This window comes from Sinohyriopsis cumingii, chromosome 10, assembly GCF_028554795.1.
Source record: "Sinohyriopsis cumingii isolate HCF-2022 chromosome 10, ASM2855479v2, whole genome shotgun sequence".
NCBI lineage: Eukaryota > Metazoa > Mollusca > Bivalvia > Unionida > Unionidae > Sinohyriopsis > Sinohyriopsis cumingii.
Genome location: NC_142970.1, coordinates 12136038 through 12158986, shown reverse-complemented (window position 1 = coordinate 12158986; position 22949 = coordinate 12136038). Strand labels below are relative to the sequence as shown.

At 37.0% G+C, this 22949-nt stretch overlaps 1 protein-coding gene across 1 annotated transcript in view; it reads left to right on the top strand.

Moving 5' to 3' along the window:
• Positions 1-345: 345 nt before the first annotated feature.
• LOC149789604 (carnosine synthase 1-like) overlaps positions 346-22949 on the top strand; it is a 39049-nt gene continuing 16445 nt past the window's right edge. Inside the window, exons 1-4 of the mRNA XM_089971621.1 lie at positions 346-495; positions 6610-6768; positions 9077-9253; positions 17774-17959. Of these exons, the coding sequence (XP_089827747.1) occupies positions 6627-6768; positions 9077-9253; positions 17774-17959 (505 nt within the window). The 5' untranslated portion in view covers positions 346-495; positions 6610-6626. The remainder of the gene's footprint in view (positions 496-6609; positions 6769-9076; positions 9254-17773; positions 17960-22949) is intronic.

Here is a 22949-nt window from a genome sequence, read left to right as displayed (position 1 = left end):
ATTGTAGGGACCGACTATTCAGCATGGAATAGGGAAGGGTGGGGATAGGGTGTTTTGAAGAAGAAAAAAAAAGATCTACCCTCACATAGCTTTAAAAGTATACACTTGCTCTAATTTGTACAAAATACAATTCTACCGGTCATATTTGAAATTTAAGAAAACAAAGTATACAAAACAAACAAAATATCCTAGTTGAAACGAAATTTTATGATCCTTCGAAAAATGTAAATGATCAATCCCTAATGTGCTTGTATACGCTTGTCATTTATATACCTACTTGCACATCGCTTAAAGGTATACCGAATCCTGTTTGAACTGGTTTGGAGGAAACGAGCAATTAAGAAACATTTATCCAACAAGAACAGGGGCAAACTCGGAAGTGGTCTATTTCTGCCTCAACTGATAGGCTCCTCTGTGGACAAACCAGTGTTGGAATATGAAGGGAATACCCTGGAAATAGGAAGGTGTCCAAGGGAATAACGTAGGAATAGAAAGGTACGTTATCCATTTGTGTTTGTGAAAGGTGCGAGCATGAATAAACACTAGCTCAACAGATATACGCTCCAAAATACTCCCTGAAATATGACGATTATAAGGGAAAAGTATTATTTTCTACATGTACCAGCTAGGTAAATGCTGCCCACAATAACGACAAAAAGGATTCCTCGAGATAGAAAGGTGAATTTAAATAAATAAAAATATAAATAAATCTTCGTTCTCGTTTTACATTGGTACGATATATTGCTTTTTTATACAAGCAATATTTAGATAAACCATGTTTTGAGAATGACAAATTAAAACAATATTGAGTTTAATCAAATGAGAAATTTTCTTGTTATTGCTTTTGTTAAACAAGTATAAATATATTGAGGAAAACTATATCTGAAACAGAAGAATACATAATCAGAAAATATTCATGAAGTCCACATTCATGTCAATTATTCTCTTTATTGGTATGTAATAACGAGATGCCATTGGATACCTTCCATACCTGGATTTGACTGTCAAAGTGTTATTTATTTGGTACCCTCCATACAGGGGACTGGACTGGTCTGCATATAATCTAGCACTAAACTGGAAGCGATAAAATACATTTAATGATAATATATGTCTAAACATGTGTTAAAATCAGGCATTTTTCTGATTTGTTTTGCCAGGTATGTAACTAAGCTTCTCGCATCTTCGGTACCGCTACCAATATCTGTCAAACTAACTACAGTATTCTTTGAGATACATGGGGTTTCTTATGAAGGTAACAAATGCATGTCGCGAATAAAAGTTAGTCTGGTCATACTTTAAGCTTTCATTGTGAATTTTGAACAGAAATCTCCCTCTCAGTTTGGTAATGTAAAATAGCTACATACATGTTCCCTTTTCTATTGGTGGCCCGAGTGGCCGAGTGGTCTATAGCGCTCAACGTTACATATCATTGCCGTCTCACCCATGTCTGCGTGGGTTCGAGTCTCAGGTTTGTGGGTATGTGAGAAACCTTCCCAGTAGCTTCTTGCGGATCGATGGTTCTATCCGAGGTTTTCCCGGGTTCTTCCTCCACTGACCATTGATACTGGCCGTAATGTATGGTCTATCTTATGCTGAAATATTGACGTTAAACCCTACAATAACAACAGCTTTTACATAGGTATGTACAGGTAAATGAACACTATTTAGCCTTGGTGAGTTAACACGTGTATGTTAAGTGATTATATACGACTTTGACCTGATTTTTAACATTTTTGCATTTTTCGAATGCAGTTCGTGTGAATTAAAGCTGTCAGCATTCTTAATCATCCTGTACTGGTTTTGTACAGATGCATTATTGAAACAAGAGCATCCGAGCATCTATATCCATGGTCATATAACATTTCGTGTTATTACACAGCTATTAAAATGTTTTGTCTGCACCTTTGCGTATACACTAGCTGGTAACCTTAATAGTTGTCCCCCCTTGCAACATCTTTGAAGTCAATTATCCTATTCCAAAAGCATCGCCTCAGCGGTCGCCCTAGTGGAGTATGAATTTATAGCTGGTGTAACCTTCGCCTCCGGTAAAATGACCTCAGCTAACAAGAGCGAATAAACACTCTGACAGTTCTCTGCTTTGTTTTCGTTTTGTTCTTTTACTTCACGATACTTGCAGTATTTCCAGTAGTACAGATAATATATCAGTTTCTTAGTTTCTACCAAATGAAGGAGAGCTGTTTGTTTCAAGTGTCACGTTTTTCACAAAACGTGACAAGACATCAACTAATTGACCAATCATAATGCATGACCTGATCTAAAATATAGACATGAAAACAAGACTAGTTTTAATTACAGTAAAGCTGAATGGTAAACGTGTGGTACCTATTTCAGTAAAGAAAATAATAATAACGAAAAGGACTTACATCACAAGGTTTAGACGGTGCCCATGAAACACATCGCTGTTCTCTTTGACAAGTGTTCAATATTCGATCAATATTCACACGACAATTGATACAGATCGATGCCAAGAACAGGTGATAAAGAATTAAAATGATACAAGAAATTAGCTTGAACAAAACACAGACACACACCCAGAAATTGGAAAAGAAAACGGCCGACATTAAAGAGGAACCGAATAAAATAAAAAAAAAAATGGGGCAAGGAAGCATACTTCAGTAACTCAATTGAGTGATGTTAAGTCCCAGAAGAAAACAAATGCACACACACACGCACACACACACACACACACACACACACACACACGTAAAAGACGTTCAATTGTATCAATGCATCATATATATTCTCAATGCATCAAATGTATTCTAGATAAAACTATCTTTGCTCCTTGTTGCTTCAAAGATTTCTAAAATCAGCCCTATCTTCACATTTGTTGTTCCATTCCACGGAATCTATGGTATAACTTTATAATAGGTTTCCAGGTTTAACACTGGTGTGCTAGCAGTTCCTGGTTTGGTGGTCTTGACAAATGCTAATGTACTATGAGGTCCTAGTTTGTTAGACATGTATGCTGTTGATGTGTTAAGAGGTCCTGTTTTCCTAGTCATGTCTACTTTTGATATTCTAAGAGGTCCTGTTTTACTGGTCATGTCTACTGTTGATGTGCTAAAGGTCCTGCTTTGCTATTTACGTCCACTGTTGATGTGCTAAGATGTCTTGTTTTGCTAGTCATGTCTACTGTTGATGTGTTATGAGGTCGTGTTTTACTAGTCATGTCTACTGTTGATATGATAAGATATCATGTTTGCTAGTCATGTCTACTGTTGATATGATAAGATATCATGTTTGCTAGACATGTATACCGTTGATGTGTTATGAGGTCGTGTTTTACTAGTCATGTCTACTGTTGATATGATAAGATATCATGTTTGCTAGTCATGTCTACTGTTGATATGATAAGATATCATGTTTGCTAGACATGTATACCGTTGATGTGTTATGAGGTCGTGTTTTACTAGTCATGTCTACTGTTGATATGATAAGATATCATGTTTGCTAGACATGTATACCGTTGATGTGTTATGAGGTCGTGTTTTACTAGTCATGTCTACTGTTGGTGTGATAAGATATCATGTTTGCTAGTCATGTCTACTGTTGATATGATAAGATATCATGTTTGCTAGACATGTATACCGTTGATGTGTTATGAGGTCGTGTTTTACTAGTCATGTCTACTGTTGATGTGATAAGATATCATGTTTGCTAGACATGTCTACTGTTGATATGCTAAGATGTCTTGTTTTACTAGTCATGTCTACTGTTGATGTGATAAGATATCATGTTTGCTAGACATGTATACCGTTGATGTGTTATGAGGTCGTGTTTTACCAGTCATGCCTACTGTTGATGTGATAAGATATCATGTTTGCTAGTCATGTATACCGTTGATGTGATAAGATATCATGTTTGCTAGACATGTCTACTGTTGATGTGCTATGAGGCTCTGTTTTGTCTACAGTTGATATGATAAGATATCATGTTTGCTAGTCATGTCTACTGTTGATGTGATAAGATATCATGTTTGCTAGTCATGTGTATTCTTGATGTTCTGACATGTCATGTTTTGCTGGTTTTGCATGCTCATGATGTTCTAGGTCTTGACTTGTTGGTCTTTGCTAGAGCTAATGTGCTAGGAGTTCATGTCTATCTGGCATGAGTACACGTACCATCATTATGAAATTGGCAATAAATATTTTGAAAGTCACATGACCTTTAACATCATTGGCAAATTCTGCCTGAGGGACAGAATTATACATGAGAAACGTGGTTTAGCCGTGTGTCTGAAAAATGTTCTTTATCTGAAAATGTGGAAAGATTCTACCTTTCAATTAGGCACACAAATGGATTCAATTAGGCACACAAATGGATTCAACTGATTCTTTTTCCTACCTTTCGGAAGGAAAAATGAGGATATAATCAAAACTGTGTGTGTGTCTATGTGTGTGTGTGTGTGTGTGTGTGTGTGAATTCTCACGTACCCTTCAAACTGCTAATCATATACTGAAAATTTTGTCGCATTAATATAGAGAATAATAAGTCGAGTTTGCACAGAAAACGTCCAGTGTAACCTTGAATTGGCCAACTAACAAGCTTCAAGCGTCCTAAATCTCAATTGCTGACAATTTGAGCAATGCCACAAATGTGAATATTTCACACAGAAAAAGAGAATGTTATCCATATGTTTAGTCAAGACAGAAAAACTAATGAAGTAGTACTCGATTGAAGAGCAATAGTGAGAATAATATTTTATTAGCAATTACAAAAATAACTTTTTAACTTGCAATTGCACTACAGAAACCGTAAATGTCTCTAAGCCAATCAGTAAAAAAGGGGACTGACTGACATTTAACAATAGCCACTGCTAACTACTCTAATATTACTTCGTACATCTCTTGCAATTCATGTTTATATTGATTTTGCTAACGAATCCTCAAGTGGCTACGGAAATTTGGAAGTGTATATCACTCTGTATACATTATGGTTAAAACAGAAACAGACTAAACTAGTCGACGACTCATGATTGAGGTCATGAGTGAGGTAGGATAGAACTATCCTGTTCCGATGTTGTACACTGGAAAACACAAGCATACACATATAGGAGTGTGAACAGTTCCCGTCTTGTCTCATTAAATACTAGTGTCAGCAATGTTAATATTTTCTGTGAATGTTTATCGCTGTCCGAAACAGGGGTTGTCTATCGATAAGCACTGCCCCATCTGCCACTGATTTTATCGATACTGCAATATGCAGATTTTTCGTACATTTTTCTTTACTTTTATGTTCATTCTTTCGGGGGGGGGGGGGGGTTCTTTCAGGTATGCTGCAACTCCACGAACTAAAATGTTTGCATTCTTAAACATCAAAATACAAACACTGTCAGCTGTACGTGTAACCATTGCAATGTTGATAAAATTGATTTAAAGTCTTAATAATAAATAAAATAACTATGATATTACTACTTCTACTACTACTAACAAGAACAAGAACAAGAACAATAATAATAATAATAATAATAATAATATTGACAACAACAATAAGAATATTATTACTATTAGTATTAATAATAATAATAATAATAATAATAATAATAATAATAATAATAATAATAATGATAATAATAATTATTATAATAATAATAATAAAATAATTGCTGCTCAGGCGAATTTCACCAAATTTAACGTTATTAACGTCAGAGTTTAAATATTTGTTACACGTATATAAAGGATGCCTATCCATCATTAAACATGGGCACATTTTTTTAAAAAATATAGTTGAACCTTCACACAACTTTGTCGAAGAAAACCCTTCGTAACAGAACTTGCAACTTCAGCTGAACAAAACATACTTTTGTTTCGATGTTGGACGAAAACTTGTTGGTTTGCAATGCAACATGGTTACATATATTATTTGGTGAACATATCATGCGATCGGTTAGATGTGCCATGCGAAGTAATATGTACTCACTTGGGTCTCTTGCTCAAGGCAGATTTTTAGAATATAAAATTTCATATTTATTATGATGATATGTCTGCAAAATTTCTTATATATGATGAATTGCTGAGAATTACCGGAAAAGCAAGAGCTAAAATATCGTATTAAAAAGTCATATATCTTTAACATAAATCAATTTATTTAACTACGACATACCACCATATAACATCAATACAAGGGTGAAAACTTGTGCCATAGTACCCTGAGTGATCCTGCTTTTCTTAGTGTGATACAAATGCAATCATAACAATTCACAGGCGATATTATGCACTCCGCATTGGTATCCTTAAGAAATAAACCTTTGTTTCCACCTACACCATGTACATTGGTATCCTTAAGAAATAAACCTTTGTTTCCACCTACACCATGTACATTGGTATCCTTAAGAAATAAACCTTTGTTTCCACCTACACCATGTACAACTGTCAACAAGACACACCCAAATTTCCCTTTCATGATAGACAAGAAGATCGGGTTTTATGTTGTTGCTTTTATATGATGACTAGAAAAAGCTGTGTAGACCATGATCTGACAATACATTATGCGCTGTTCACAGTTACATGAAAATTCAGCGTGGGTAAACATTGCCCGATCAGTTTCATTTTGTTATAAACGTTCTTTATTAATAATTTAATCTAGGAAAGCAGTCTGACAAGATGGACGTTAAAGTCGCTGTTGCTAATTACGAAAGGCCGCCAGAACTAGAGGGAAAGGCTCCAGTGAAGGTCGTACATGAGCCTTTTTTCCCCGATAACCTGTCTTTTCCAATACATCAAACAGTGGTCTCCATTGAATCAGGTATATTACTGTACTGTGGTCCTCAATATAATATTCTTAAGTATGAAACTCCTCAGTATATCATAATCAGTCCCACAAAGCTCTTCAGTATATCATGGTCAGTCCCACATAGCTCCTCAGTATATCATGGTCATTCCTATAAAGCTCTTCAGTATATCATGGTCAGTCCCACAAAGCTCCTCAATATATCATGGTCAGTCCCACAAAGCTCCTCCATATATCATGGTCAGTCCTATAAAGCTCCTCCATATATCACGGTCAGTCCTATAAGGCTCCTCCATATATCATGGTCAGTCATATAAAACTGTTCATTATATCATGGCCAGTCTTATAAAGCTCCTACGTATATCATGTTCAGTCTTATGAAGCTCCTCAAAAGGTCATGGTCATTCTTATAAAGCTCCACAGTATATCATCGTCATTCATATAGAACTCCTTATTATATCATCGCCCGTTCTATAAAGCTCCCACGTATATCATGGTCAGTCTTATAAAGCTCATCAGTATATCATTGTCAGTCCTATAAAGCTCCTGAGTATATCATGGTCAGTCCTATAAAGCTCCTCAGTATATCACGGTCAGTCCTATAAAGCTCCTTATTATATCATGGCCCGTTCTATAGAGCTCTTCAGTATATCATTGTCAGTCCTTTAAAGCTCCTGCGTATAACATGGTCAGTCCTATAAAGCTCCTCAGTATATCATGGTCAGTCCTTTAAAGCTCCTCAGTATATCATGGTCAGTCTTATAAAGCTCTTCAGTATATCATGGTCAGTCTTATAAAGCTCTTCGGTATATCATGGTCAGTCTTATAAATCTATTCAGTATATCATTGCCAGTCTTATAAAGCTCCGTATTATATCATGATCCGTTCTATCAAGCTCTTCAGTATATCATGGCCCGTTCTATAAAGCTTCCACGTATATCATGGTCAGTCCCATAAAGCCACTGTATATCATGGTCAGTCCTATAAAGCTCCTGTATATCATGATCAGTCCCATAAAGATCCTTTGTATATCATGGTCCGTTCTATAAAGCTCCTCAGTATATTATGGTCAGTCTTATAAAGCTCCTTATTCTATCATGGCCCGTTCTATAAAGCTCCTCCGTGTATCATGGTCAGTTCCATAAAGGTTCTCAGTATATCATAGTCAATCATGTAAAGCTCCTCAGTATATCATTACGCCTCTTATAACGCTCCTTAATTCATCATACCCGTACTATAAAACTTCTTATATTATGACACCTGCTACAAAACTCCTTAGACCGCTCCGGTGGCCTAGTGGTTAGAGCGTCCGCCTCGGATGAGTGAGGTCGTGGGTTCAATCCCCGGCCGAGTCATACCAAAAGACTTGCAAAAATGGTACTAACAGCTGCCTCGCTTGGCGCTCAGCATTAAGAGGTTAGTGTTTGGACTGGTGGTCCCGGTGTCAGGATAATGTGACTGGGTGGGACATCATGCTACATGTCTGCGGCATGATGCCCCAGCGCTAGACATCACTAAAAACTTCCACACTGCAGACATCGTAGCGATATGACTGAAACATTGTTAAAGCTACGTTAAAAATCCAAATCACACACACACACACACACACACACACACACACAAAACTCCTTCCTACATCATGACTCCGTAGTATAGTGTGACCCTTCCCATTGCGGGAGGGCCCCGAGTGGCCCAGTGGTCTAAAGCGCTCACCGTTCCGGATCACTGCCATCTCACCTCTGTCTGCGTGGGTTCGAGTCCAAGGCTCGGCTAGCGTGGGTACTGGGAAAGCCTGCCAGTAGCTTCTCGTGGGTCGGTGGTTCTTCCCTGAGTTTTCCAGGGTTCTTCCTCCACCATTTATACTGGCCGCCATGTATAGACTATCTTGTGCTGAAAAATGGCGTTAAACCCTACAACAGCAAAAGCCCATTGCGGGATTGTGTCCATTTATTGTATTATGTGTATTTCTACGATCATATTTTGTACTCAATTTTACTTTACTTCTTTAATTAAAACTAGTTATACATAAGTATAAAGAACTACCCAAATGACACAGTCTCTGTAAAAGCACCCTTTACTTTTAGTTTACCTTATAAAATTTATTTGTTCATGGTTTTCATGATACGTTTTAGTCAATAAAGACTATCATTTTTTCTGAACTATTTTTAACCTGATGGGGGTGCATTCCTATCCCATACTTTATAACATTATTGTTGTATATTCCTCTATGATCACATTTTTGTGCTTATCGCACAGTCTTTCAGGGTTCTAATGGACATTAAACGCCAAGTCATTAAATGGTTTAGTTTTTCTTTACATCCAGTCCCTTACGAACTGAAGTTGGATGACAAAACCAATGCTAATGAGGCAATTGAAAATAACGACGAGAGGCAGTTGTTAAACACCATTCAAATTACATCAACACCTGAAAGGTACAGCACCTGGACTGGGTCATATAAGGAATGGTCAACCAATGTAAATCTTGGACCCTTCCGTGAAGGTAACAATACCATAACCACTACAGCTAAGGCCATCGTTACTCTTTTTGCTACCAGTACTACAGCTGTCACCTTTGTTACTCTAGGCAAATACAGAATTTAAATATGGGCATCAGCTGAAAGCTTGTTTTTCTTTTTTCATGTTTCTCTCTCTCTCTCTCTCTCTCTCTCTCTCTCTCTCTCTCACACACACACACACACACACACACACACATGCACACATACATACACACACATACACACGATGTTACTTATCAATACTGAACACATTGTTTATTTTCCTAACCTGATATACAATCCTATTAGTTACAATATATAAAGCGAACTACAACATTCCTATCAATGCTCATTCAACTTGCAAGAAAACAATCCGCTTAAAAACCTCGTTTCTTTTCAAGTTCAAGCTTTCTCGTTTTGTAATCACCTAGCTAACTTTCCAGAGTACATACTGCGTAACAGTACACTTTTGTATTGCCAAGAATAAACGTTGGAGAAAATATGCATGTGTAACAGTTTGCCCATATGATACTTCTTCATTCAAAATTTAATACAAGAACCACAGACACATTTACTTACATCCTATTTGTTGAAGTTCTACACTTAAATACTGAATTTATAGTATTAGCTATATGTGTATTACAATTTGATAAATGGTGAAAGTTGTTAATGCGGTAGAGAATAAACACTGACTAAAACATAAAAATAATTGAAATCTAAATTAAAGTAGATAACAATGTCTTACATTGACTCTTAAACCTGTTTACTTTTCAAATACTCTATAATTTCTGTGCTTGCGCAACGGATGGCTGGCTTCCGATTCGAACTATCCAGGGCCTTAAATATCGTATAGTTGGAATTTAAATAATAAACCGTTGAAAGTTGGAAGACCGTTGGAAAATTTTTAGGATATTGGAAAAGTATGTAAATTCGTGAAAAACCCTAACCCGTATTGCGACTAAGAATCTATTTAAAAAAATGGATAATTATTTAGAATCAAGCAAACACATTCGGTGAAAAATATCATGGGAAAATAGTTTATTTAAATTTTATCCAAAATATGTCGCTGAACCGCAGTTTAGTAGCTCACATTGCCCTCCGTACGGATGTACTATACGGGTATATCCTGCGCATGGTCAGTGAGCAACCGACAGTAATGGCCGCCATCTGCGGAGGCTAAAAGCATTCATGTATTAAAAGAAGCCCAGTTTTTTCAATAACAATCTGATACAACTATTACATCTCATATGCGGTAGCCAAATTTTTATCGCCGCAATCACCACTTATCTATCAAACATCTTGTGTAATGCAAAAACTTGTAAACCAAGCGTACAACTGTTCACATTGTGTAATGAGCTGGTAGCTGTGGAGACCCTTTTTGTTGTTGTTGTTGTTGTTGTGGGGTTTTAACGCCATTTTTCAGTATACGATAGGCTATGTATGGCGGCCAGTATTAATGGTGGAGGAAGAACCCGGGAAAACCCCTGGAAGAACCACCGACCCACGAGAAGCTACTGACAAGCTTTTTCACATGCCCACATTGGCCGAATCCTAGACTCGAACCCACGCAGACACTGGTGAGATGGCAGTGATCCGTAACGGAGAGCGCTTTAGACCACTCGGCCACTCGGGGCCCCGCGACCCTTTCTAGCCATTAGCTATAACTTTTCTCTTCATATCTGAAACATGAACATGCTGCAAGACTGTGTGTAGTAATTGTGCTAATCTCATACGTCATACAATATAGTGTTTCACGAACCGTCATCAGTTACCGTAAAGACTAAAAACATAAGTCTGTTACACTACCCTCTGCTTGATGTGAAGCGTCCTCGCAAACACGTACCTCTAAAAAAATTGTCGCCTCTGTTTTACAATGTCTTTATTTATTTGTGACACCAAAGAAACCAGACTTTTAAATAAAACCATTTCTGCTACAATTATCATCATAATCTGCTAATGTTGTGGTCATTCCTTTCTCCTTTGCGACTGGCATCGCTCTCCTTGATGGGAGTGCGACTGTTGGCGACTTGAGCCATGACTGGTTCAGTGTTTGGATGGTCTTGGTTATTCTAGCATTAATTTCTTACATAGCCCCTGTGACATTTCTTGTACCCTCTGCTGGTTTCTGCAAGGATGTGTTACTTAGTTCCAAGGCCTTGTTTTTGATGACATTCTGTTGTGTCTGTGTCTCGTGTCGCTTTTACGGTAATTGCAGTCTTACCAGCGAGGCCACAGCTGTTGGTGGAAAACACTGTCGTCTGGTAAAGTATGTGATTCTGAGCATGTATTGTCTACCTTAGAATCTTCCTGGGAGGGCGTTAGGACATTACCGGTATATATTCGTCTATAAGATCTTGCAAGCTTTAAGTTGTGGTACTGTCCTCAATCAGTCTCTGTTCTGCCATGTGTTGACTCATGAGCTGTGATGGAAGAGATATACTGGGGGGTAGCTACGATATCGTAGCCTCAACTTGATTTGTTGTGGTTGAGGCTACAAACTGATCCCATATCATGTAATGGAACACAAAACAACTCATCATTAAAGTCAGAAAAACAAATAGTGTAGAAATCTATTACATAAGTGTAATCATGTTGTGAAAGAAGTTTGGCTTATTTTTAATTTTTTAAGCCCTTACACGATAAAATAAATTGGCATAGTTAGACTAACCTCATCGTGTCCGCCATGGCAGATAACGTGAGACTCTCGCCGTGACCCCTTTTCTAAATAAGGCTCGCCAGACCATATTTTGATATTCTACGCTATGTTAATAATTGTTGAATGACTTAACGCGCAAAGACGTGAACGGATACTTACATTAATGGCAATATCCAGTTTTTGTTGAGAAAAGGCAAAGTCAATGACTTTCTAAATCCAGTGTGTAGCAGTACAAATACATCTTCTTGTCAATCAAGTGGCAAATAATGGCTTCTTGGTGGAATTTCAGACTCCCGGTAAACCGTATTTACTTTTAATGCTCAGAATTTCTGACCCAAACCGCGCCATATTTGTACTACGATTTGTTTACGTTTCCAGATAAGGCCTCAATGTCCTTATATGGCAAACAAACAAACGAGACTGAGAACGGAAGCAGTCATTATTTGAACTAATATGGCGGACGATCTAAACGAAAATATCTGATAGAGAAAGGTAAACGAGAGTTTACCACTATTTCTACAATCATTTGCCATACTTCCGGTATTAAATAAGGGGACTACTCAATTTAATTCATTATATGCAAGGAACATGTTCAAATTGTTGATATTATGCTAAACAAAAGCGCCGGGTCTAAATCACACCCCACTTGCTCCATTGACACACATAGGCTCACGTTAGTACCCCCGTCCACGAGGTGGGAGTATGGGTACTAATATTACTACTGGGGGAGGTAAACTGGATGGAGGAGCATTTTTCTTTCATCCCAATATTAAGCTGTTGTCTCCTGGTAATATTCTAAGATATCTCTTTCTTTCAGTAGAAAGTACGAGTTGTTGTTACTGTTACAACTGGGTTCTGAACTGAGTAGCAGAAAAGAGCCAAAACCAACACGTTTTGTAAAATTAAAATACAATTTGTTTTCCTAAAATGCAAAGTCAAAATTTAAAAATAACATACAGTATGGTGAATTAAAACCTAAACAGTTCTAAATGTTTCATCAAGTCAAAATGTATCGATTAATCTAAATGAGTTCCATTGGTAGATCGTATGGAACTCACTATTGTACTGTTGATGAGCCACTCTGACATAATCCCATAACGTCTTTTAATGAGTTCACAGAAATTCCAAAATAGCCCTTAAGCTCTAATAGTCGAAGCACCTTGTAATTCCAATGAATGATCGAATTAAAAATGAATCTTCTCAATTAAACACAACTAAATGTCCTCCAACTGATGTTGCAACTAGGAATACCATCATATTCTCAAGCAAAAATCTCCTTTATAGACAACTTAGACATAAGACAAATTTGAGTGAATTTTCATTCTAAAATAACCTCATTTCATAAACAAGAACTGGGTCCGCATGGCCTTTCAAGAACTAATTTCCTGCAGTCAAATCCCAAGAAGTTTACGTTAGTAAGAGTACATCTCAGTCAGGAAACTATGAAAGAATTTACGCGTTCGTTTTTACAAAAATGGCCCAGTTGTTACACTGCAAACGTACGATCATATAGAAAATTAGTATTTAAAATGTTAGTAACTAAATAACATTTACAATCTATTATAAATACTATATTACACATACTATAGATATTTATTTATTGCAGATTATTTCTTCGGACCAATTATCATACCACTCTTCTTTTATACTTCCATTGATGATTCGATTTTCCTCATAATGACGGCCTGGCCGCTCCGGTAGAATAGTAGTTAGAGAAGTCCGTTTTGCATGCGGGAGGTCGCGGGTTCGAACCCCGGCCAAGTCATACCAAAGACTTTTAAAAAATGGTGCTAGCAGCTGCCTCACTAAGCGATTAGCATTAAGAGGTTAGCGTTAGGATTGGTCAGCCTTCTGTCAGGATAATGTGACTGGTTGGGCCATCATTCTACATGTCTGCGGCATAATGCTTTGGGTTTGTAGTCGTGGTTCGTTTTTACTTGATTTCCAGCATTTTGAATATCTCTGAAAAATGCCACTCTCCAAAGTTCTAGCTTGATTTGAATGCATGTATATAGGACACCTTTATTTTGTAATTACCTGTTTCAGTATTGTCTGAGCACACTATCAATAGCTTGATCTGGTATTGGGAACACTTGAACTATGAAATGTTACTCCTACAACGTGATGGTTTTCTCTTGGGTTTCTAATTAAAATTCTTAATATGTTCACAGCTAACCTGTGAAATGGCGATCCAACTCGAATATCCCCAACGGTGCACATGGTGTTTTATGCGGGTGTTTTATCGTAGCGCACATATCACATTCCATTACCCAGTAATTATTGTCTCTATTCTTTTAAACCAATAGAATGTATGTTGTGTCTTCTCCCTGTTTTTCGTCATACCCGTGTAACCACTCATTATACGGCTGTGCATAAGGAAGTCTGTTCTTAGACATATAGGTAAAGTCAACTGTAAAAGGGTACCCGTGCCATTCATCTTATGACATACAACAAATCACTAAGAAATTTTAAAGAATCCCACCATAGCTTATAATGTCTTGCTTCTGGACTCTGCATCGCCATTTCAGTGTTGAATGTTGGATGGTATCTCTTCATTCCGAAGTCACGTAAAGATTAGTTCTATATCTGCATCTGCTATTTATAGTTTCTTCATATTGGTTACTATGTTTATCCCACTCAAATATTTCTTTTAACTATTACTCTGTGCAACATGTTATAGATTTTCATGGCTGCTTTACTCGAGACCGGGCATACTAGTATGAAGAGCTGTACTGTTATCTCATCTAGTCGAGACTAGTATGAAGAGCTGTATTGTTATCTTATCTAGTCCAGACCAGTATGGAGAGCTGTGCTGTCATCTCATCTATTGGAGACTAGTATGAAGAGCTGTACTGTTATTTCATCTAGTCGAAACTAGTATGAAGAACTGTAATGTTATCTCATCTAGTCGAGACTAGTATGAAGAGCTGTACTGTTATCTCATGTAGTCGAGACTACTATAAAGAGCTGTACTGTTATCTCATCTAGTCGAGACCAGTATTAAGAGCTGTATTGTTATCTCATCTAGTCTGATTAAATCGTGTTTGTCTTTCTATAATACTGCGCTGTGGATGAGATACGTATTCCGTTGGATTTCCGTTTTGTTTTCAACATGAGCTAATTCCGTAATACTGTCATCGATAGATCTATTATACTGTTGAATTGAATCGACAATTATGGATGCAAACTCTTGCAGTGAAGCATAATACGGACATTCTGCCTCCTGGTTTTTCGCCCACCCCCCACCCCCACCCCCCAGCTCCATCTCCAGCAGCACCTTCTGTTTTTTTCCTTGAACTGGCTCCGCTGATCGTTGCTGTTTGTGGAATCAATTTCTGTCTGCAAGTTTCTTTCTTTCATGTTCTCTTTACCTTGTTCTCTATCAGGGATAAAATCCGATATTTACTTATCTGCACTGACTTTACTTAATATTTACTCCCTAATTAATCCACTCCATTTCAATATGACCTACATGTACCAACCTCTACAATGGTGTATTATCACAATCATTCTCTGAAAACCTTAACCTCTCTTCATCATCAACGATGTCAACAGTTGCAACTCTAGATTTGTGGTTCATTTTCATTCCCATTGTTTCTAGTAATTTGTAAATTATTTATTTCTCTTGCGCTCTTTGCTAAGCCTTTCTAATAAAGCGAACGTAAGTTCAATCAGCGGTGACCTCAATGATTGCCTCAGAACATTACAGCTGGCTCCCACTTCTGACACCAAAACAATTGTAACGTGTTTAACCGAATGGCGCTTTATTTCTCTTTCACAACTTAATACGTTAAAACGAAACACTGCTGACTGTTTATTTGCTAAAGACACATTATGCCATAAACTGGTTCAAACGTACGACATGATGGGACCTCTTTATGCTTACTATACACATTGATTCACGACGCAAAATCAAAACAAAATAAACAGCAATACACCGAAAATTCCCAAATCACTTACATTCAGGGAAACTCTTCACGGCGGTGGAGATGTGAACTTTGATTTCAGGTCTGACATTCGGTTATTTTCTTGAACGTTCGAGTTTCATATTTGCTTGCAGTCACTGATATGCAGGGGAAAATATTACTTTATGTATCTGTTTATTATTACTTAATGAATGTGTGGATAGGGGGGATACCATTGAAAGGATTCTTTTTATTCGCGTAATATACAATCTTGGGCAATGTTAAGCTGAAAACGACTTTGTCGCCTGAAATTCTAGCAGATAATATTAACAAGAGTTAGTTGTACTGCAACTGTTCAGGAGTTGTATCCCTTGAATCGCGTTTCAAACACAGAAGTTCGCAGATTGAAGGTTTGAGTCCAGGAAAGTGTGATAGTTGAAGATAGGTATTCAAGTTTACTCGTACATTTATATAACTGAATATTTGTGATATAAGGAGAGAATTATTATTATCACATCACCGCAAAAACTTGTGGTAGTAAAAGCGTTGTATGTGAAGGGAAAATACGCTCATCAAAATGAACACATATAAATAAATCAGAAAGAGGCGATATGTGGTGAAAATGTCACCATTGAATACCCAAACCAAACTGTATAACGACAATGCATCGAGACCTCAGAGAGAACTCAGTTACATTTGTACAACTGGAAGATACAAACACATTTTCTCAGAGGACAAGAGCTAAATGGTGAATATAGAAATATGTCAAGGTCATGATAAAGGATCCTAGATGAAATACAGAAGTTAAAAAATTACTATTTTGGAATAATACGAGAAATTGAAGTTCTACATTTATGCACTGAAATTACAGTATTAGCTACGTGTCTTAAAATATTTTAAAAAGTGAAAATTGTTATTGCGATACAAATAAATCCAGAGCAAAAACTAAATAAGTGACTAAATTAATTGATCTCTAAAATTAAATATTTCAATGTCATGAAAAAGGACCCTTGATGAAATACAGAAGTTAAGAAATTACTCTTTTGGAATAATACGAGAAGTTGAAGTTCTACATGTAAGTGCTGAAATTGCAGTATTAGCTGTATGTATCTTACAATTTGTTAAATTTTGAAATTTGTTATAGCGAGACAAATAAATTAAGAGTTAACACTAAATAAGTTACAAAATTAATTCATATCAAGAATTAAACTAGATAACTATGTCCTGCTATATGGACGCTTAAACCTGATATATGCTAATGTACATACCCGAGAAACCTGGGTTTCAGACGCTGCGTAATCTATTTGCTTGCGCAACAACTTCTTGACTTCCGATTCAAACTTTCCAAGGCCTTTAATATCGTATAGTTCGAATTTAACTGATACACCGTTGACAGTTGAAAGAACGTTGGAAAATTGTAGATATTTTAGGACTTAGAAAACTGTTGGAGAACCCTAACTTGTCTTGAGACTATAGATTTATTCTGAAATGATAATGTATTTACGCCAAATAATATAAAATTAAAATCAAGGCAAAATACTTTATGAAAAATGTATCCAAAATCATTTGATGAATTGCAATTGCATCAATCACATCGTCCTCTGTACGGATGTACTATACTGGGCCTATTATTTCATTTGCGGTAACTCAATATTATCTCCGCAATTGCCTGTAGTATATAAAACTTCTAATTATGTCAAACTTGCAAATCCACCCCTGAAATTGTCAGTAGGTAACACGTACATGTGTCTCCAATCAGCTGATAGCTTCGACGAACCTTGTTAGTTTTAACTTTAACTTGATTTTGTTCCTATTGTCAAATATGCACACGCTTAAACAGACTTTTGATAAGTGTACTAATTTTGGTGGTCATATACGTCATACATTATATTGTTTATCGAACTGTCATCAATTATTTTAAATAATAGAAACATTCCGTCTGTTACATATGTTTTTTTTTATAGGTATACCCATTCCACCTGAGGACAAATACGTCATGAAGTACTACGAGTCCCTACAGTATATGTTATACGAGACTGGATATCCCGAAACTGTGGATAGAACAAGTCAGCCAAGGACTGCGTCAAAGGATGATATTACCATCTGTATGCTCTCTTCCCCTGTGGAATGCATGTCCACTCTAACTGAAGGTTATTTTATAAATTTGTATCTAGTTTGCATATGCTAACATCACCGGCCTTGGAAAACGTGGTACCCGATTTTTGATCAGTTGGCGGTGACCCCTGAATTATCCCTGGAACCCCCTTTAAGCACGACATCTGGACATAACTGTTTAAACAAGTTTGATATGATATTGAACTTAAAAGTTTCTTCCATCGCTTTAAAATTACTTTCTATAGATATCTTTCTTTAAAAATTACTAACGCCCCTTTGAGCGCGGGATCCGATTGGTCTAAATGGTTCAATCGGCCTAAGGCCGGCCCTGTATATTAACCAGACTGTGAAGAAATTCTAGCCTAATGATACCCGTCTCCAGAGATGCCGACTCTTCATATATTAGTTACTTTGTACGAACTTTGTGCCGTTCTCTGAATAAAATTATACATCAGTTAATATTTACTAATCTCGTGAAATGGGTATGAAAGCTTACGGTATGTCATGTTTAGTGCTCATAAACAAAATATTTGAGCATTTTACACATAAATTGAAATTTTCAACGCATTAATACAGCCAAAAGAACTGTATATGTTAATTGATAGCGTGTTTGATCAATATAAATTATGATACCAGTTCTACAGTTCTAGATGTTTCGTGTCTTTTGAGATGATTGTATGGATTACTGTGAGAATACTATGTTAACCGGTGTGACACAATAAAAACAAATCCTTCTTCACTAAGACGTTTTGCAATTTTAAATGAAGCTGACAAGACAAAGCCACGTGTCGTAAGTTTAGTGTTTAGCTGTGTTCATGGAAGTTTAATAAAGTTCCACAGCCATAGAGTAAATTACGCAACTTATTAAATTCTTGGCAATAAATCTAGTCGTCCCCTGAATCTAATCACAGCCTGCTGCTCTGCGTACTACCAATGAAAAGAACAAGCTATGTTTCGATTGCATGTACGTAACTGAGGGAAATTAGGACCAGAGTCCCAATCCAGCCCATTCATAATGGTGCAGCTGATTGGCTCCTTCAGTGTGTGTCAACCAATCAGCTATTGCTATTTTCATGCTCCCGAATGTGCGCTGGACATTTCAAAGAAGAGCATGAGTACGAAAAACGTGCAAAATAGTCCTTCCAGAGGCCCCAACCAGGTACACTCAGTAAGAACCATGTATTATATTTGCCCTGGTGATCAAGGATTTTCCTGATTGAGGAAGTTTCTTCCCTTACTTGGGATATGCGGTTCTGAGAAACGGGCCCCGGATAGCAGACTGGTCTAAGGCGTTCGCCCTTAAAGATCACTCACACATCTCACATCTGTCCAATTGATTTCGAGTCTCGGATCGACATTGTACGTATATAATAAATTAGTAGCTTCCTGTGGGTCGTTGGTCTTTCACGAGGTCTTTCCATGTTCTTTTTCTCTAGAAAACCAGTATGTTATGGACGGATTGCCATCTATTGCTAGAACATGTTAAGCGTCACAGATCCAGACAAAACCGCATTTTATGAGAAATTATTGCCTACAAAGAACTATAAGATAGTAACACGTTGTTTGATGTATCATTTAGTCACTGTGACCTCTATTTTACAGTCTAGAAATGTTCGCCATACATGCAACTTGTGGTGCGATATTGTAATCAATATTTGGATGACATCATCCTTTGCACCAGTCCGAGTTTAGTTTTTGCAATGATTCCTTTTTTCGAAACTGTTCTCTTGGCATGAAACGTTAGGGTGCATTCATTTTGGAGAGTTCAAATGACCTTGGAAAATTATATTGTCCACTACTTGTGTGGTTTAGTCATCATTCTTCATGATATTTATTGATTTTTCAAAAACGAAATGGTCCAGGTTTATTTAATCGCAGAATTGATACACCAGTTTTGCGATACCGTCCGCTTCCGTATCAGATATGTTTGGTTTTGCTTAAATCGTTACGGTCTTATTAACAAAGCACGGTCAGGAATTGTGTCTTAGTACGTGCCAATATGGCGTCCCGAAATTTGATTTTCCAAACATCGGCGCAAAACAGATATTCGCATGCAAAATGTGACCTTTTATTCATCAGGATTAGGATACAATAAAGAAAGCCAATACAATAAAGAGAACCGAATCAGTAATCATTGACTGCTTTGCCAGAGTCCGATCCCAACAGATCTCTATGAATAGATTCCTCAAGTTCAGTATACTCCTTGTCACCGTTGGAGTACATACAGAACATGTTAAAGAAAGTGACCGATAAGATGAATATTTAAGATTGTCACGGAATGGTGAAAATGTTGTTAATTAAATACATGTACTCGGGTTTCGTTTCTTTTTCTCTGTACAACGATACCCGAGGGTGATTATAATATGGTCTATGTATTTCGAAATCGTGAGTACGATTCGTCCTGTGCCACACGTGCAAGGTGCCTTTGATAAAGAATAACGAAAATTCTAAAGGTATAAATACGTTACTACATGTAAAGGACCTTGACAATACTAATGGTTTTGTCAGCAAGCGGCCTGCTTAAAGGATTCGCACAACTCCAGCTGTAGGGCTGAGTTTTTGATGGTAGGAATATCCGGGGTGTCCGGTGTTGTCAGAGGGTAGAAACGTCCGTGTGTCCGGTGCGTTTAAGGTGCCGGAGCGTCTAATGTCTAGCGTCCGGAATGTCAAGAGTGACTAAGGTGACCCAGCTGTAGAGCCGTCAAAGGACCAGGGGGACCGGAGGGTCTAATATTTCAAGTGTCCGGAGGGTCTAATGTTTCAAGTGATCATAGTATTCCGAGGGTCCGGAGTCTATATTGGTTGTGAAATTGATTCGGGGGAGCTGTGGAGCGGATATGGTGCACGGGTGACGGAGTGCATCTCCACACATGTATTTTTAGCTGTATGCTAATTTTGGGTTAGTAAGACCCAGTGTATTATTCAGGACTGGAAGGATAGATTGTATATCCGTTCTTGTTTAGTGACATAATTTCGCTACCTGAGCGAATACATTTTTTTTACTATGTGTAAACGCTTACATTGTTTACTATTTGAGTGAACTATATTCATCTTTCCATTATTGAATCATTTGTGAAATCATTTATCCTGTGTTTTAGGGTTACTGACCTAAATTTATTTGTACATTTTTTCCATCTTTGAAACTGTGCGTTTTTTGTTAAATAGATCCAATATTTGGATTATAAATACGCACACATCTTCATCATCCACTACTCATATAAATCGCCACATTAAACCATATATCTGTGTCGTCAAAACGTGTTCTGTTGTTAATCCGAAATATCCCACCCGGTTATCTTGTTACAAAGATCAACAACGTTTAATCGACCGGAATATCAAATTTATTTTTGAACATCTGATGTGATTTGTGAATGTATTAGGCAAATTATCTTAGATCGGCTAACATTAATAACAGTCTAATCATTTGTCACGAAGCGGGCATACTATCAGCCGCTATTTCAGCGTTGGCATGCCGACCTAGAATAATTTGTCTAAAACATCCTTTAGTCGTATTAGATGCAACAATATCTAATATATTGCAGCAGAATAGAAATATAAATCTTCTTTCACTTTGACAGAGTCTGCAATATCGTTTCCGTCTATTTCTATCTATGTCTAGGACAACCACACTTCCATGATGCGTGTACGTGTGTATAGCAGGGAATGGGGTGCCAGGTACTACCTATAAGGAACTCTTTAGCATTTAATGATTCAAACAATTTAAATATAACCGTTGTAATAAGTATATAGGCAATGGAAACAGTAGAATGAACACATCAGTGATTCTAAACACACACACACGTATTTATGACAACACATCTCACATGATTAGATAGGTTCCCATTTGATAGCATTATAGACATTAGATGCTTGAAACTACAATAAAATACAATAAAATATCAACTGGAAAAACACAATAAAAATACAGTAGCTAGGCTAGGATAAATACCTTTTCCATAGACACTTGTCTTGGACATGTGTCGGTGTAAATATGCTGTGTTTGGATAAAGTTCTGTCACTCGAGGAACCAGTTTACATCCACATCCTTCTGTGAACAGAATTGAGTTTATTTACTTTTATAACTTAACATTATAACCACGCTTGTGTATTCCATGTGATAGGTAAACCTCCCGTCCATCCCCACCACACACACCGGTTTTCAACTGAGCAAAACACCTTAGTTTTACTTGGTGTTGTAGTTCTTGTCTTGAGGTATTATGCCATTTTTGATGTGAAGATATGTTGCACATGACATAACAAGACCTTGTGTGGGTATAATGGTGATTGGTTGTTTTTTTAGGTCATCAACATCATTGTACACAATATAACATATAATTATTCAAACTTAGGTAATCTTGTTCCTGGATCAAGCTATCGTTGCCGAGCGCGAGCTACTTACATATGACTGCGAAACAGATGACTGATTCTCTGTTCGGTCAGCTTTTGAATTCAGCTAAGAAACAATTATTCAGAATGTAAACACTATCTAGGTTAATCGGTTGTTTGACAGAGAGTCTGTATATGTGAAAGGCCTATGACGACGAGATAATGAAATGAATGAAAAGAAATTTCATGAATCTATGTCATACTAATAGATGAACCAAAATGTCACCTGCCCTTACACGTTTTGCAGATGTTTGTGATTATTGAACCCAACAAGAAGGAATGTAAGTTGTATTTCTCGTCATAAGTTATCATTGTTTCTTCATAGGTAGCTTTATTTTACAGTCAAATATAACCGAGGTAGATATTGAGCTAAATATAACACTGGCAAAAAGGTTGTTTTACATTTCTGCTTTGATCACACAACTACTTTTCTCACCATCCAGCAACGAATTGTTTCACCATCTATGATAAAATATCGCAATTTCAAATTGGATCTATTGACACTTTTGATGTTTGCAGCCCGAATAATTGAAAGTCGTAATTTCACGCGATATCTGAAATATTTACACATCGATTCACATCCTATTACCTTTCACAACGCATTCCTCATCAAACAAAACTTAATTTGCATGCACACAG